Source organism: Chlorocebus sabaeus, chromosome 7 (genome assembly GCF_047675955.1).
Source record: "Chlorocebus sabaeus isolate Y175 chromosome 7, mChlSab1.0.hap1, whole genome shotgun sequence".
NCBI classification, from domain to species: Eukaryota; Metazoa; Chordata; class Mammalia; order Primates; family Cercopithecidae; genus Chlorocebus; species Chlorocebus sabaeus.
Genome location: NC_132910.1, coordinates 104,509,184 through 104,526,205, shown reverse-complemented (window position 1 = coordinate 104,526,205; position 17,022 = coordinate 104,509,184). Strand labels below are relative to the sequence as shown.

Here is a 17,022-nt window from a genome sequence, read left to right as displayed (position 1 = left end):
TAACCATGATTTCTATTTCTCCAATTCATTATGCCTTCTCCAGCCTCCAGGCCCTCACATCCCCTATTCTCTCCATCACATTCTGATGACTCCAACACATTCTGATCATACTACAAGGTAGTCTTCAGATGCAGGCAACAGCCCCAGCGGCACCTGAAAACTTGTTCAAAAGACAAATGCTCAGGCCCCACTCTAGACTTACTATATTAGAAACTCTAGGGCTCAACTCCAGCAATCTGAAGGTTTTTGTTTTGTTTTGATTTTTGAAAGAGTCTCGCTCTGTTGTCCAGGCGGGAGTGCAGTGGTTCCATCACAGCTCACGCAGCCTGAACCTCCCAGGCTCCAGCGATCCTCCAGCCTCAACCTCCTGAGTAGCTGGGACTACAGGACTACAAGTGTACCACGCCCAGCTCACTTCTGTATATTTTATAGAGATGGGGTTTCACCATGTTGCCTAGGCTGGTCTCAGACTCCTGGGTTCAAGCAATCTGCCCGCCCTGTCTTCCCAAAGTGCTGGGATTAAAGGCATCAGCCACTGTGCTTGGCCAGCACTCTGAGTTTTAACAAACTCAGCAATCCTCCATGGGATTCTGATGCCCAGTTAAGGCTGGAAAACCAAGGCATCATCCGTGATAATTGTACTTAGATGCTTATTTTTCTCTATCCCCTGTTAGGCTCTACGTTCCACAGTGGCAGAGAAATGTCCATCTTAGTCCGTTTATCTCCTTTGTAGGTGTTGACAAATAGGAGCCATCACACACTGGAATGGAGTAAGCCATATTTCGTAGGACACAAGATCTAATTCCGTGCTCCTCTTTTCTGTTTCCCCAAATCAACACCGAGGTATTTCTAAAGTCTTGCCTAAACGTCCCAGCTTGTTCTCAACCTTGAAGCCAGGCTTAGGCCTAAGCTGTAAAGGGGGAGGGGAAACCCTGGAGGTAGGGGGGCAAAGGCAAGATGCTTGCGTCCCAGGGGCCCTACATGACCTGGAGCAGCACAGGGGCCAAGAGGGTCTGCGCTCTCCCTAAATTGGAGTTTCTCTCCTGCACCATCTTTGGTGGAAGCACAGATAACTGAGGAAAGTCTGTATCTGCACAGCCATCCGAACTCCTGCCTCCTAATAAACACCTCTGAGGAAGACAGCTGAGGAAACTCTTTCTCTTTCTTTCTCTTTCTCTTTCTCTCTTTCTTTCTCTCTCTCTCTCTCTCTCTCTCTCCCCCCCTCCCCCCCCCTCCCCCCCTCCCTCTCTCCCCCCTCCCTCTCTCCCCCCCTCCCTCTCTTCCCCCTCCCTCTCTCCCCCTTCCCTCTCTCCCCCCCTCCCCCCTCGGCCCCCTCGTAGTCCTCCCCATTCTTCCGCTCCTCCCCAGCCCCCCCCACCACCCTCCCCAGCGCCATTTCTCACTCCACTCCTCTACTCCCGTCTCTCCCTACCCACTTCTGACCCCTCCTCCAGTCCTGCCGCCGGGTAACAAAACCGCTGGTTCCCGCCACACGCACCCGGTAGGGTTCAGGACGCCTTACTGGCGGCGATGGCTGGCTGAATAGCTTCCCAACAGAGAGGCCTGAGGTCCTGAAGGAGCCGGGGGTGCTGGCGACCTCGAGGCCGCTGCTGGGGAGGAGGCTGACCAGCGTGCAGGGGGCGGAGGCGGGGCGCGCCGGGAGGCACCCATCTCCCGCCCCGCACAGCCCAGGCGGGGCCGCCGCTCCGCGGCAGATCCGGCTCTCACCCTCGGCTCCAGCGGCCCCGGGGCGCCTACTTCTGCGGACTCTGCGGGACCCTCCCCGGCAGGCGCTGTGCGCTGGAGAAGGCACAGGCGCGCAGGCATGGCCGCGGGGGCGGGGGCGGGGGCCGCCGCGCGGAAGGCAGAGCCGGTGCTGGAGGCGCCCCCGCAGCAGGAGCAGGTACCGGTGACGGGGACGCGGGCGTGGGGGACGCCAGGCTGGGGTCCCGGGGCTCACGCTGGTGCCGGGCAGGCTGCACAGACTGGTCTCCGAGACCCCGGGCCCCACCGGGGAGAATCAGCCCTGGAAGGACGTGGGGACGGACGGCTGACCTTCTGGAAGATGCCACCGCGAGGGGTGCCAGTCCCTCCTCCACTCCCTCCCTCCCACTTCTGTGCGGTCCCCGCTACCTTCGTTTCTTCCTTCTGATCCTCTTCCTTCGCTCCATCCCTCTCCTCGCATCCTTGCACTTTCTCTTCCAGGCTCACCCCTTCCAATTCCGCCTTCCTTAGTGACCGCCCGTGCCCTCCTCCCTCCTCGGCAGAAGTCCCCAGGACCCAGGGTCAAGGTCATAAGCACCTGGGGAGGGGAAGGGGTGTGCTCCAGGCTCTTGGCTAGACCGCCCTGGTTCTCAAACTCGAGTGTCTTCAGAATCACTCGGAGGACCTGTTACTACGCAGACTGCTGGTCTGTGTCCAGGATTTCTGATTCAAGATGTGTACCCTGATCGTCAGCTTCTCTTGCCTGGTGCTCAACCTAGCCCATTTCTACTCCTGCTGGCGTCAGTTGCAAACCCAATCTTAATTTATTCTTTATTCATAGGACAATTCTTCTTAGGCTGCATCCAGGTACCAGGAGAGTTTGGGGGTGGAGGAGGGTAGGTCTTACCTGGAGGAACCCAAATCCCATCCGTAAAATGAGGACAAAAATAACTCTTAAAGGCAAAAATAACTCTTAAACAACAAAAATCACTCATAGGGCGGGTAGGAAGAGATTAGTGTCCCAAAATAGGTTCAGGCAAAGAGCTCTGGCATTTCTGAGAAGGGCTTGCTCCTGACCGCCCTTCTCCTCCAACCCGTGAGGGTGTGGCGTTCGAGCTGGGTTTTGGGGAATGAACAGGATCTGACCTCATGGGCCAGAGAATTCCAGATGGAGGGAACAGCAGTACCAAATGGCTTGAAGATTATTTTTAATGTTGGGATGGATGGCCATGGGAAAAGGCAGAGAGAGGGGACTGTCCACTCTGACTGGCAGAAACCTAGGGGTCAGGAATGCTTATAGCAAAAAATAAGGGTGGGCTAGGCTGTGGAGGGACTTGTATACCACGAAATGGGGAAACTTATCATGAAACTCCATGACTTTCTTGCTGGTTTCAAACCCAGATCATCGAAAAGGAGGTTCTGAATTGACGAATGCATGCCAGGAGGGCCAGCGGATCTAGTACTGGTAGCTTTGCTGCTGATCTTTGCTCTTCCTTAAGGCTGGCATCACTGCCTAATCTGCTGCCCTCAGGAGGTATGGCCTCTCTGTTGAGGCTGCCCTAGGAGGGACTCACAGCTTTTCCCTTAATCCCTATGGCAAGACAGTGTGGTCCAGGGCCCAGCAGCCAAGGCATTACCTGGGAGCCTGTTAAAAATGCAGAGTCTCAGTTCTCATGCCAGACCCACTGAATTGAAATCTGCATTTTAGCCAGACCCCAGGGTGATTCATCTGCACATCAAAGTTCAAGAAGTGCTGGTTTCTTGACTTTACTAGAGCTGGGGATAAGAAAGGGAAAATAGAGGTAGTTACTGACCAGCCTATTATCTGATAGCTTCCCTTTAGTTTGAACCTCACACTATTTTATTTTCCTTCATCACGCTTATTACTACCCGAAGTACATCTATGTGTGTATTTGATTGTCTAAGAACCTCTTTCAGCATGAAAGCTCCAGCAGACAAGCCAGGTGGTCTGCCTTGGTTGCTCCTGTATTTCCAGGATCTAGAACAGTCTCAGCAAATGGCAGGGCCTCAATAAATATGGAATGAATAAATGAACAGTAACATACAACCTTACGATGTGAGACCCTAACTCCAGCGTACCTTACTGGACAAACACCATCTCCCTATTCCCATCTCCCACCTCCCCTGCTACAACCCCTGTGGTCTTTTGAGCCTGCAACTGGTTAGGTATGTTTGAAACTCCTTAAGTTTGAAGTGTGAGAGAGCAGAGAGCATGGGTTTAGGAGTTCCCTCTTCAGTTTGTCTAAGGCTGGCTTTCCTGGCTCGGATCTCTCCTGAGAGCTGAGAGGACCCACCACTTCCCCAAAACTGCTCTCTGCTTTGGGGTAGGCCACACACAGCCCCTCCTCTGCACCCACAGGCATGCAGCCTTGCCTTGTGACATGAATTCCTTACCAATGAATATAGCCCTCTAAACCTAACATTCCTACCTGGCACTCACATGTGGCCCAGGGGCATCACTAGTTTCTGAGTTCATTGTTCTGGCTTTGCCACTTGGGTTAGAAAGATTTTTCGAACAGGTGGATTTTGTGAGGGAAGAGTTGAAAGTGGGGAAATCAGTTTGGAGGCAGCAGTTCAGGTGACAGATGATAAGAGCCAATTCCAGGCGTGGGGTGGCCGTCTCCAAACACATGGAGTGTGCCATGTGCCAGACATGAGGATTCAGTGTGGGGATGAGGCCAGCCCTGGCCCCCTACAGATTCAGGTAAGTAAATAAGTCATCAACAATGCAGTCTGGTAACAATGTTCAAGGTGAGTAGATATCCTGGGAGGGGCCTCACTGAAAGGGTGGCCTGGAGTAAGTGGGATCCAAGGATGAGCAGAAATGAGGCAACCCAGCATGGAGGCTGGGAGTGGACAGAGAGCATTCAGGGACAGAAAAGCTCTGCTTGGCTGGAGCAGAGGGTGTGTGCAGGGGCAGTGGAGAGAAGGGAGGCTGAAATGGGATACAGGGCCTTGTGAGCCATGTTGGATTTCAGACAGAAAGACAATAGGATCAGTCTACCTTTAATGGGAGCACTCTGAAAAGGGAAGAGAGTGAAGGCAAGGGCCTCAGAGGAGGGGAACACCCTGCATGCTGGCCTCCATCCCCTAGCCACCCTAGCTAAGGAGTGACAGCCCTTGCCCCCTGCTGGTTATTCTTTATCACACATTCTATTTTCTTCATAGAATTTACTTCATTAGGCAGTTGTTTTGTTTGCTTGTTTATTGTGCATCATTTCCTCTAGAGCACAAGGTCCTATTCATGAGAACAGGCACTTTGTCTTTCTCACCCTTGAATGCCAGCTCTTAACCCAGTGGCTGGCACACGGGAGGCACCACTCCATATTTGCTGAATGAATGACAAAATGAATGGCATAGGAGCCATAGGGGAGGAGAGAAGGGGGCACATTTGTGAGGCATTTATAGGCAGGGTCAACAGGAGAGTAGTGGGTTGGAGGTACAGAGTTGGTTAGGGGCAGGGATGATGCCCCAGGCTTTTCTGCTTTGAGCAATTGGATAGATAGAACAGGATGCGGTTAACCGAGAAGGGGGTGGGGGGGACACGAAGTGGGAGCAGCTTGGGGGCAAACAACTATATTCATTTTAGGGCAGGTTAATTCACATATCTGAGAGAGAGATTCCCAAGTGGGGCTATGTAGGAGGCATTCAGAAACATCTGGAGCTCACACAGATTTAGCTAGCCAAAACAAAGATATAAGAGATCGATACAAATACAGTGCTGGAACAGGAAAAAAGGACATGGCAACTGATCAGAGAAGGAAAGGAATAAAAGAGAGGACAGAGGCAAGCTTACTTTTGTATTGTTCTTTTTAGTGACATATGTTCATGTAGAATACACTTAATGTAAAGAAGTATAAAAAAGAAAGTAAATGCCCAGGATGTATCATCACCCATGGAACATTCCTGTTAATGTCTTGGGAGCCATTCTTCTGGGCTTTTTTAATTCCACATGTCTCTTTATGTAACTTTACATTTACATAAATAGGTTCAGATTATACACAACTGTTTTGAAGCATGCTTTTTCTGTTAACAATGTCATGAAAATATTTCTATGTCAGTAAATATGAATCTGTGTTATCATTTTATAGCTTACAGATTGTTTTATGTAGATATACAAAAATATGGGTCTTTTTCATCCATCGGGCTGGGTACTAGGTGGGTATTTCATTTTTAAAACAGGTATCTTTCAGTCCTTGGAAATTTTCTTGTATAATTTCTTTTAAACTTCCTGCCATCTGTTATCTTCTTCTCTGGTTCTAGAACTCTTTTTTTTTTTTGGACATGAGGAGATTTCCTGGCCCAATTCTCTGATATTCTTATATTTTCTCTTCTGTTTTCCATCTCTTTGATTATTTCTGAGTTCTTCAATTTATCTTCAATTCTTCATTTGATTTTTTATTTCTGTCTTCCTATTTTTAATTTCTAAGAGCTTTCGGTTGTTTTTCTATATTCTTTAAAGCACAGTGTTCTTGTCATCATGGGTGCAGAACTCTTTGCTGTCTCAAATGTCTTGTGATGTTTGATTGTCCACTTGTATCTAAGGTGAGACAGTACAGCACTGTTAAGTTATTGCTACCAGGGAAAGCTTGTTGACAGACAGTCTTCAGTGGAGGGTGACCTGGCTGTGCCTTTTCATAGGGAGAACAAGGACTGTCCATATCTATAGGTCTGTTCTCTTGGCTTAGATTGATTCATTCTGTGTGTAAGGGGCATGTCTGCCTACCAGCTAAGTGGGCAAGCCCATGTCTAACATGCCTAGGCCAAGAGCACAAATGGAGGGCCTCATGCCACATGTCTAAGTTTTATCAACTGATCTGCTCTCACAGCCCTGCCTGCAGGTCCACCTGTGGCCCGTGTAGCCACATTCTCCCTACCTGCACTGCTGGCTGCAGGCTTGAGTGGTAGCAAGGATCTGCTGGGACAGGGAAGATGGAAGTTTCAATGTACCTGTACTAGTTTCCTAGGGCTGCTATAACAGCAAAAAATGTATTATCTCACAATTCTGGAGGCCAGGAGTTCAAAATCTAGGTGTCAACAGGGTCATGCTCCCTCCAAAGACTGTAGGGGAGACTTCTTACTTGCCCCTTCCAGTCTCTGGTGACTCCAGGTGTTCCTGGCTTGTGGCTGCATCACTCCAGTCCCTGCTTCTGTCTTCACATGGCCATCTACTCTGCCTTGCTACTCTGTGTTGCTGGATGTCAAACCTTCCACTACTTTCTCTTGTAAGGACACTAGTCATTGGATTTAGGACCTGCCCTAAATCCAGATGATCTCATTCTGAGGTCCTCAATTACATCTGCAAATACCCTATTGCCAAATAAGATCACATTCACAGGTACTGGGGGTTAGAACTCAAACTATGTCTTTTGGGAGAACACAATTCAACCCACTGCAGTGCCTAAACCAGGGATGCGGATTGACCTCACTGACTCCCAAGGAAGCTGTGGTAGATAGGATCTCCCACCATATACCTCACTTTTCAGACTTGGGATTTCCAAGCAGTTCCAAGCTGCTCCCAGACTACCTCACTGCAGTTAATTGAGGAGCCTCGTCAGCCAAGATCCCACTTAGATGGTGTGGGATGGCCAAATTTCAAAACTTTATCTCCAGTTTCCCAGAGCACAGGCTATTCTTTTTCTTCTCCCCAACCTGCCAGTCCCCTGGGATGTCAGCCCTACATCATCTCTTTCCAATTAGGGTCTACTCACTCAATCAATTACCAGACTTTCAAAATATTTTCTTAAGAGACAGAAAAGACACCGGGCACAGTGGCTCATGCCTGTAATCCCAGCACTTTGAGAGGCCAAGGCAGGCGGATCACCTGAGGTCAGGAGTTCGAGACTAGCCTGGCCGACATGGTGAAACCCTGTCTCTACTAAAAATAGAAAGATTTAGCCAGGCATGGTGTTAGGTGCCTATAGTCCCAGCTACTCAAGAGGCTAAGGCAGGAGAATCGCTTGAACCCAGGACGCGGAGGTTGCAGCGAGCTAAGATCACACCATTGCACTCTAGCCTGGAGTCTAGTCTTGCACTCAAGCAAGACTCCACCTCGAAAAGAAAAAAAGAGAGAGAGAGAGAAAAGATAAAAACACAGTTATTTTGCGTTTTAGGGTTTGAGATGTCTGGGGTCCTCTAAAACAAGGCAGGGCCCTTGCAGCCTGATCTAGAGTTGATGCTGCCAGGGAGGATGGTGCTAGGGCTCTCTAGACTCAGATGAGGGCTGCCAGTGTCCTCTGCTCTCCCTCCACATGCCTGGTGCCTCTCTGCCGGTGCCTGTGGTTTAACCACTAGTATTCTGCTAGTGTGGGGGCCTCCAAACCTTAAACTGACTTTCAGTGAACCTTCTTTTACTAACCCCAGTTGCATCCCCCACTTCTAGACACCCCAGGACACTGCAATCCACAGCCCTCCTGAGGGTCTTTGCACACACATTCTGCTCTGCACTGCCCACATGCTGGTGGGCTTCGGTGTCTTTTGCCCTATGGTGTCCCAGTGTCCCTTTCTGCTGGCCCATCTACCGGTAGTTTCAGAATTGGCTGCTCTGGACTCCTCTCTCATTCTCTTTGGACTTGGAGGCTTATATCCTTTTGCTATTGTTCTAGTGGTGTTTGGGGAGGGAGAGGAGGTAAGTGCACTTTTTTAATTTAACATGTTTCAATAAAAGACCTCATTTTTACTTTTTTTTTTTAAACACAGTTATTACTAGAGAGTTTAAACACCTTTCCGTAAATTGGTCATTTGTATATCTCAATTCGTGAATTTCTCATTTATGTACTTCGCCCTTTTGGACAATCTGTCTCTTTTTTATTATATTATAAAAGCCCTTTTCACATATGCTTATTAGCTTTTTGCCCCTCACATGTTATGCTTTCCCCAGTTCAATTTGTCTTTCAAATATTGAGGACTATAATGCATTTTATTTTAAATGTCCTCAAAATCTGTCATTTTTTTAACTTTATAATTTCTGGGCTCTACATTATACTTAAAAATGCCTTTTCCACTGCAGAATTATAAACATGTTTACTCATGTTTTCTTCTAGTACTTTTAAGATTTTCTTTCACACATTTAAGAGAGAACAAAGCTTTGGATGAAATAGAAAAGTATAAGTTTAGGCAGTATTTGCACAATGCCAGGACCTTTCTGGGTGATGCCAGGAAAGAAGAAGGGGATGACACAGGAGATAATACTGGCAACTTCTCAATGGCTCTCTGTCCCCAGGTGATCCCACCAGGTGGGTCCCTAGTATTCAAATGGAGGTCACAACAGCTGGGCTCAAGTGTTGAGTTTCAAGAATAAAGCAAGCCTCAGGTAATCAAGCTGCGTGAATCTCCTCCTTTGTTCCACAGGTCCCTTTCTGCTAAGTTCTACTTTGGGGGCAAAAACATTGGCTGTCTGCTCTTCTGTGCTCTCCCTCAAAGTTACACGATTATGTCTTTCCAATGATTGGCCTTAAAGGTGTCAAATGACCAAATGTAGTGGGTTAGCAATAATCTAGAAAAGGTAGTCCATAGGTGGACTCTGTAGGTCATCCAGAAAGCACAGTTCTGGAGATGATCTCTGTGCTTTCCAGCTCAATTTGTAAGGCAACAAGCCCAGATTACTCCCTTTCCTGGGGTCAGTAACGATGCCTTCTTAGCAGGAGAATGTAAGAATGCTCCAAATCAGCGGAGCCTCTGGTCAGCTCTCTCTCTGAAACTTTGAACTTGGAAATGATATTTACTCACTGAGATTGGAGATACTTACTCAATGCAATCATTTAAGATATCAGCAAAACAGATGTTTTTTAGGGATGCTCAGACTCACACTTCATATCCTAGAAGCCAGAGTAGCATGGCCTGTTGGGAGACCACTCTCTGTAACTTTGACTGATTTGCCAAAACAGAACTATTGAAATGGAGCCTCATCTGATTCTCTGATCCAGGAACAGGATCAAATATTTATTAATAGTGACCTGATTATTCTTTGTTTGTTTGTTTGTTTCGTGTTGTTTTAGTTCTGTAAGCAAATTATTTTACTAGGACTTTTATCACAAATTATTCAAATACCATGTGATGCTGTTATTTTTCATGGTCTGGGTTTCAACATGGTCTTGGTTTTAACAGAAAAAACAAGAAAACAAGGATGTTTTTTGATAAGGGCCCTTTTTGTGTTTTTCAGATCTCTCATACAAAGCTTTCTGCAGAAGATGCGTGGAAGTAAGTAATTAGTATTTTTTAAGAGTTGTTTTGCTAAAAATTAGATTTTTATCTTAACAGTTGAGAAATTGAATGAAGTCATAATTTTATTTGTAAATTTTCCAGGATAGAGAAGATGGGGTAGGATGCACAAATACTATAGACCAAAACACATGGATTTCATCTATTTTCTACAGCATGATCTGTAGGAAAAGATCATGCAGTCCCACAAAACTGGATTAATATATCCTTCAAAATATGGCTGTGTCAAGTTACTATTTATTTTAGGCACAAGATACACTGGTTTTGTTCCTACACCATTGCCCCTGTGTTCTGGTACATACTGTAGGGCCATTGGGCCCTGTGAGCGCCACATGAAGTGAAATAAGAATGAAAAGCTCCTCCTTTTTTGTATTACAGGAGTCAATTTTGGATGCATTCCTACTCAAAAAAGAAAATACTACATTTGTACACCAATATATACTTTTCAAAATACTTCAACATAGGCTAACCAATTTGAGATGCATTTTTATAATAGATTAATCTGATATAATAGATTAATAATCTCATAAAGTGTATTTTATATCTATGCAAGTGCTATTTTAGACTGATGATGAAGTCACTCTTTTATCTATATGCCCTAAGTTCAAAGTCTGTTAATTATATAGAATATTAAAAAGCTATTTTAGATTTGGAGCTGTATAAACCACAACTAAGCACTTGTAGTTTTTCATTTTTCTTCCCATTTCTTCAGGGGAACAAGTTCGGTTTTTTGTTTGTTTGTTTGTTTAAATGAGCTTCTAGAAATCATTCTTGTCTCCTGAGCTCAGCTTCCAATAGAGAGACTAAGAGCCATGTAATTTTATTCAAGTTGCTTACCCAATATGGATTTCAGCTTCGTCATTTGATAAATGAAGGAGATTCATTCCATCTATGGTAACTTCCAGCACTGACATTCTGAGAATCCCTCTCAAAGAAACTGAACTTCAGCAGGAGTATTTACTGGGCTCTGTGGGCTGATTTCCACACCTTTTCCAGCAGGGGGCACCCTTGGGATTTGGATGAGACCCTTTTCTGAGGCATTCACTGCTCTTTGGAGTAGCTGTAGAAATGCTGGCAGAGGAAGAGAACTCAACCCGCATACCCATCAAGTGCCTTTAAAAGGTCACTATCTCATGGCACAGACTGTTACCTGCGGTGTTTTCTGGGTGGTACACTAGCTAACTGCATCCTGTAACCAGATGTAAGTGGAAAATTTAAGAGATTTTGTGACTGATGGTGCCACACTAGGGATGAATGGTAATGATAACCAGTATTCAGAAAGTAACTGACAGCATTCATAATTTTTCCCCGTGTTCACTCATCTTGACCTTGGGCCTCTTTCTCTTCCTCTAGGCTCATGGTTCCTTCCTCTAGGCTGCCCCTTAAAATCACATGGGATGCCTGAAAAATTCCTGATGTCATATCCCATCCTGCAAATCTGTATTACTTTGCTAGGAATACCATAACAAAATACCACAGAATAGGTGGCTTAAAAATCAGGAATTTATTTTCTCGCAGTTCTGGAGGCTGAAAGTCCAAGATTAAAGTGCTGGCAGGTTTGGGTTGGTGTGTTGAAGTACAGGGGACCAGGACATCAGTGTATGAATTTCGAGAGGGTGCAGTTCAGCCCCCTAACACCCAGAAATGGTCATCTAATTGATCTGCATATGGGGGGTTAAGGTTTTTTTTAAAGCTTCCTAGTGATTCCTAACTTACAGACAAGGTCAAGAACCACTGCTCTAGGTTCTCATCGAGGCTACTCCAGAACGTTAAACCAGGTGACAAAGTATTTTGTTGATTTTCTCTACAATTGTGCAAAACTAAGCATCCAACTAAAACGGTAACGTTCAGCCATCACAGGAATGTTTGTGCGTGTCTAAGATAATACTTAAGCCTATTCTTTCTCTATATAATAGTTCTGTAACAATTTATACAACTCATTCAAAAGCTTTCCATGGCCCCATGGATAATATTCTCTCCTCTGGCATAAGCACCATCTGCAGGGTATCCTTTTACTTGAAATAGTAGCAAATGATTTAAAATTACCAACATTGGACTGTTTTTGACTTTCAAAAATTGACGTTTCATATGATGCAGCTCAATAATAATTATTCCTCATGTACATACAAATACAATAACATGTGCTTTATAGTCTTACAACAACCTTGTCAGTTACAGAAGGATGGTTATTTGAAATTTGCAAATGAGGAAACTGAGGCTCAGAGAGGATAAATGACTTCCCCAAGGTTGTGAGGCAATGAAATGGCAGATCAGGGACTGGAACCCAGGTCTTCCTGGGGCTCATTAGTTTTTTTAGCCCCATCACTTAACTTAAAAGACAAGGCTGAGGCCAACCACATGGGAAAGCAAAGGAACTGGTTTTACTAAGAGAGTCAGGCTCCTCCTCCCAGCTGCTCCTTCTCCAGATCTAGGGAAAGGGAAGAAAACAAGAAAAACTTTACAATCAAAACTTACCAACTCTTACCTTTGAAACCCCCTGTTGCTTTTTGTGAGCCAAACCCGTTTTTTTGTTTTGTTTTGTTTTTGTTTGTTGTTGTTTTTTTTGTTGTTGGTTTTTTTTTTTTTTTTTTTTTGCTAAATGCACAAGGTTGAGGGCTTTTTCAGATGACCTCATTTGCCGGTTCCAGCCTGCAGCAGGAGAGGATGTACAAGATGCACCGGGGCCACGAATCCATGCACGTGGAAATGATCTTGATCTTCCTCTGCATTCTGGTCATTGCCCAGATAGTGCTGGTTCAGTGGAGACAGAGGCATGGTCGATCCTACAATGTGAGTCACCCCTGTAGCTGCTGGGAGCCTGCTCCAGCTTGTATCAGCTTGATTGTTTTTTTCCAGGACACATTCTCCCTTGGTTACCACTTTGAAGGAACTGCCTTGGTTTAAGTCAGTGGTTCTCAACCAGCTGCAATTTTACTACCAGGAGACATTTGGCAATGTCTGGAAACATTTTTGACTGTCAAGACTTGTGGGGGGTGTAGATGGGGAGGGGAGTTGCTACTGGCACCTGGTGGATAGAGACCAGGGATGCTGGTAAACATCCTCCAATGCAGAACAGCTCCCTACAACAAAAATTTTCTGGCCTAAAATGTCAATGTTGCCAAGACTGAGAAATCCTGGTTTAAGTAAACCAGTTTTCCTTTCATGCATGAACAACGTCTGCCAATAGTCCAGGAAAAGAAGGATTAGGAATAGCCAAAAGAAATGGTTTAGGCTGTCTGCTGTGGTTTGAAGGTATCCCCCAAAGTTCTTGTGTTGGAGATGTAATCCCCAATGCAACAGTGCTGGGAGGTGGGGCCTAATAAGAGGTGATTTGGCCATAAGGGCTCTGCCCTTGTGAATAGATTAATGCCATAGATTTTGTGGGAGTGGGTTTATTATAAAAATATGAATGTGGGCCCATTTTCTCTCTCATTCTCTCCTTCCCTCTCACCTTCTGCCGTGAGATGACACAGCAAGAAGTCCCTTGCAAGATGCAAACCCCTCTGTCTTGTACTTTCCAGCCTCCAGACCATGAGGCAATACATTGCTGTTTATTATAAATTACCCAGTCTGTAGTATTCTGTTATAGCAGCACAAAACAGACTAAGAAAGAAAATTGGTACCAAGAAGTGGGTCTGTTACTATAACAAATGCCTGAAAATGGGGAAGCAGCTTTGGAACTGTGTAATTGGGCAGAGGCTGGAAGAGTTTGAAGGAACAAGCTAGAAACAGCTGGTCTTGCTGTAACAATGGAGTATGAAAGACGAGTCTGGTTAGGGCTCAGAGGAAGAAAAGAACTATAGAGAAAGGCTGAAACTTTTTAGAGATTACTTAAGTGGTCATAGTCAGAATATTAGTAAAAATATGAACAGTAAAAGCCATTCTCCTGAGGTGTCAGACAGAAATGAGGAACAAGGTATCGGAAACTGAAGTAATGGCCATCCTCATTATAAAGTCAGAAAGAACTTGGCTTAACTGTGTCCATGCTGGAGGGCTTTATGGAAGGCAGATTTAAGAGCAATGAACCAGGATAGCTGGTGAAAGAAATTTCTAAGCAATATATTGAAGGACCTGCATGGCTGCTTTTAACTGCATATAGTAAAATGAAAGAAGAGATAAATGATTTAAAGATGGAATTTATAAGTAAAAGAGAAGCAATATAAAATTTGCAAAACTCACAGCCTGGCTACGTAAAGAATAAAAAGGTTTGCAAGGGTGCAGCCAAGCGACCCTTTGATAAAGGGGATTAACACAGCCAGAAGGAAGCCAGGTGCAAGTAATCAAGACAACAGGAAAATGACCCTGAAGGCATTTCAGTGACCTTCAAGGCTGCCTCTCTCATCACAGGCCCAGGGCTCCAGGAGAGCAGAATGGTTTGGGGTGACTCCCCAGTGTGCTCTACACAGGACCAGTGAGCAGAGCCACCTCAGGACTCTGCTCCTTGAATTCCAGCATCACTCTCCTTGGCTGCTTCAGCTGTGGCTCCAGGGAGCCCAGGTGCAGCTCAACCTGCTGCTCTGGAAGGTACAAGCTATAAACTTTGGTGGCGCTAATTCTGTAGGCACATGCTGTAAGGCCATGGCAGCCTCCACTTAGATTTCAAAGGATGTTGCGGACAACCAGAGGGCCTAGGCAAAGATTTGTCTTGGGGTAGAGCTGCCACAGAGAGCGCCTAGGAGGTCAATGCCCAGCAGAAGTGTGGAGTCACGGCCATAACAGAGAGTCCTCACTAGGCCTAGGGGAGTCCTTCAAGGTGGGGATGCCCCCAAGTCCTAGAACTATACAACTACAAGCATGCAACTCCAGCCCAGGAGAGCTATGGGCATGCAGCATGCAACTCGAGCCTAGGAGATATGGACATGAGATTCCAACCTGTGAGAATTATGTGGGCTAAGCCTAGCAAAGCCATGGGGGCAAGGCTGTTCCTGAGGCCTCAGGGTTCCAAACCCTACATCAGTATGCCCAGAAAGTAGGACATGGAGTCAAAGAAGATTATCCTCAAGTCTTAGGATTTAGTATTGTTTACCTTGTCGAGTATTAGACTTGTTTGGGGCCTGTTACTCCTTTCTTCTTGCCTATTTCTCCCTTTTGGAATGGGAATGTCTATCCTCTGCCTGACCTATCATTGTATTTTGGAGGAAGAGAACTTGTTAATTTCACAGGCTCACAGCTAGAGGGGAATTTGCCTCAGGATGAATTATGCCTTGAGTCTCACCCATATCTGATTTAGATGAGACCCTAGACTTTCACCAGAACAAGTTAGGAATTTGGGGCAATTGGGACGGAATGAATGTATTTTATGTGTGAGAAAAACATGAATTTGGAGCCAGAGCAGAATGCTATGGTTCGAGTGTCCCCCAAAGTTCATGTGTTGGAAACATAATACTCAATGCAACAGTGTTGGGAGGTGGGGCCTAATGAGAAGCAATTAGGTCATGAGGGCTCTGCCTTCATGAATGGACTAATGCCTTTATTGCAGGAGTAGGTTCCTTATAAAAGGATACGTTCAGCCACCTTTTCTCTCTCTCGCTTTCTCTGGCCCTCTTGTCTTATGCCATAAGATGATGCAGCAAGATGGCCCTCACCAGATGCCAGCCATTCAATCTTGGACTTCTGAGCCCCCAGAACTGTGAGAAATAAATTTCTTTTCGTTGTAAATTGCCCAATCTGTCATATTCTAGTATAGCAGCACAAAATGGACTAAGACACTCTAATGTTGTTTCATTAGTAGTAAACTATCTTGGCATTAATGGTTTGCATATCCATGGAAATGTGTTCATGCACACACTGCATTGACCTCAGCAACATGGAGCCAGATTTCATTTTCACAGGCCAATCTCATTCAAGCATGTTCACCACCAGGGTCTGAGAGTCATACTGTGGGCCTTGTTGGGCCTGAGACTTTGCCATCGCAATGTTTACAGCAGTAGTTCTCAATGGTTAGAGCAGGGTGCATCAGAATCATCTAGAAAGCTTGTTAAATCAAGTTCCCAGGTCCTGTCCGTAGAGTTTCTGATTCAATAGTGACCCAAGAATTTGCTTGTCTAACAAATTGCCTCATGGTGCTGGTAATGTTGAGGCTGCCAGTCCTGGAACCACACTTTAAAATCCTCTGATTTAGATTCAAACATGGACTAAATGTAGAAGTGTTGAAAAGGGAGAAGGTCCTCAATTAACATTCTACATGGTTCTGGGTCTTGGAATGGCCATTATAGAGCCTGAGAGACTCAGCTTGCCTGCAACACATGAAGTGTTGACTTAGACCAATAGATTATTTTATTATTACCTGTCATAGAATTTATTTCCTATATAGTACAGGGTCTAAAGGAATTCTTTTGAGTTCTGTATTATATTTAAGTTTAGGCAATTTTGAACATTTTCTTTAGAAAGGGGAATCTCATTTTATTGTTTTAAAGCAAATGTATCCATTTTCTGCCATGTCACCACTGTCTTATCAATTAAAATAAACACCCTTTATATTGCACTTGGATAATGTTTTTAAGTGAATGAAACTAGAATCAAACCTCGCTAGTACTTCACTCATATCAAAGAAAAGCTATTTAAATATATCTTAACTATGGTTTCCTTATCTGCAAAATGGAAGTATCTAAGATAAAATTTCTAGAGTCCTCATGTAGGAAGAAACCTGGATTCATAAGGAATCAGTTCATAGCCTTATTCATTCTTTCTTTATAATTAATCATTATCTCTGGGTTGATGTAGAAAAAAAATGTTCTTTTTTCATAGTAACAGAGGTGTGGATTTTGCATAAGAAGCCCCCTGACCTTGAAAGGAAACAATGCTCCAGGAGCCCTTGACTCGCACTGTGTCGTACCACTCCTGCAACATTTTCATTTTATGATTTTTTTTTTCTTTGAGTTGGAGTTTTGCTCTTGTTGCCCAGGCTGGAGTGCAATGGTGCGATCTTGGCTCACTGCAACCTCCGCCTCCCACATTCAAGTGATTCTCCAGCCTCAGCCTCCCAAGTAGTTGGGATTACAGGTGCCCGCCACCACATCCGGCTAATTTTTGTATTTTTTTGTAGAGATGGGGTTTCACCATGTTGGCCAGGCTGTT

At 45.3% G+C, this 17,022-nt stretch overlaps 1 protein-coding gene across 7 annotated transcripts in view; it reads left to right on the top strand.

Annotated features, from left to right (window-relative positions):
* Positions 1-1,393: 1,393 nt before the first annotated feature.
* The window catches only part of RNF175 (ring finger protein 175), a 67,778-nt gene continuing 52,149 nt past the window's right edge, over positions 1,394-17,022 (top strand). For 3 of the 7 annotated variants that reach the window (XR_005238673.2, XR_012093481.1, XM_037993054.2), the window contains exons 1-3: positions 1,394-1,903; positions 9,887-9,924; positions 12,594-12,735. Coding sequence is in view for 5 of the 7 variants with exons in the window: in XM_037993054.2 (XP_037848982.1) it covers positions 1,826-1,903; positions 9,887-9,924; positions 12,594-12,735 (258 nt within the window). In the remaining 2 variants the exon portion in view is untranslated. Of the gene's footprint in view, positions 1,904-9,886; positions 9,925-12,570; positions 12,736-17,022 lie in introns of all 7 variants that reach the window. The other 4 variants (XM_008000050.3, XM_008000049.3, XM_008000051.3 and 1 more) reach the window with 3 other exon arrangements.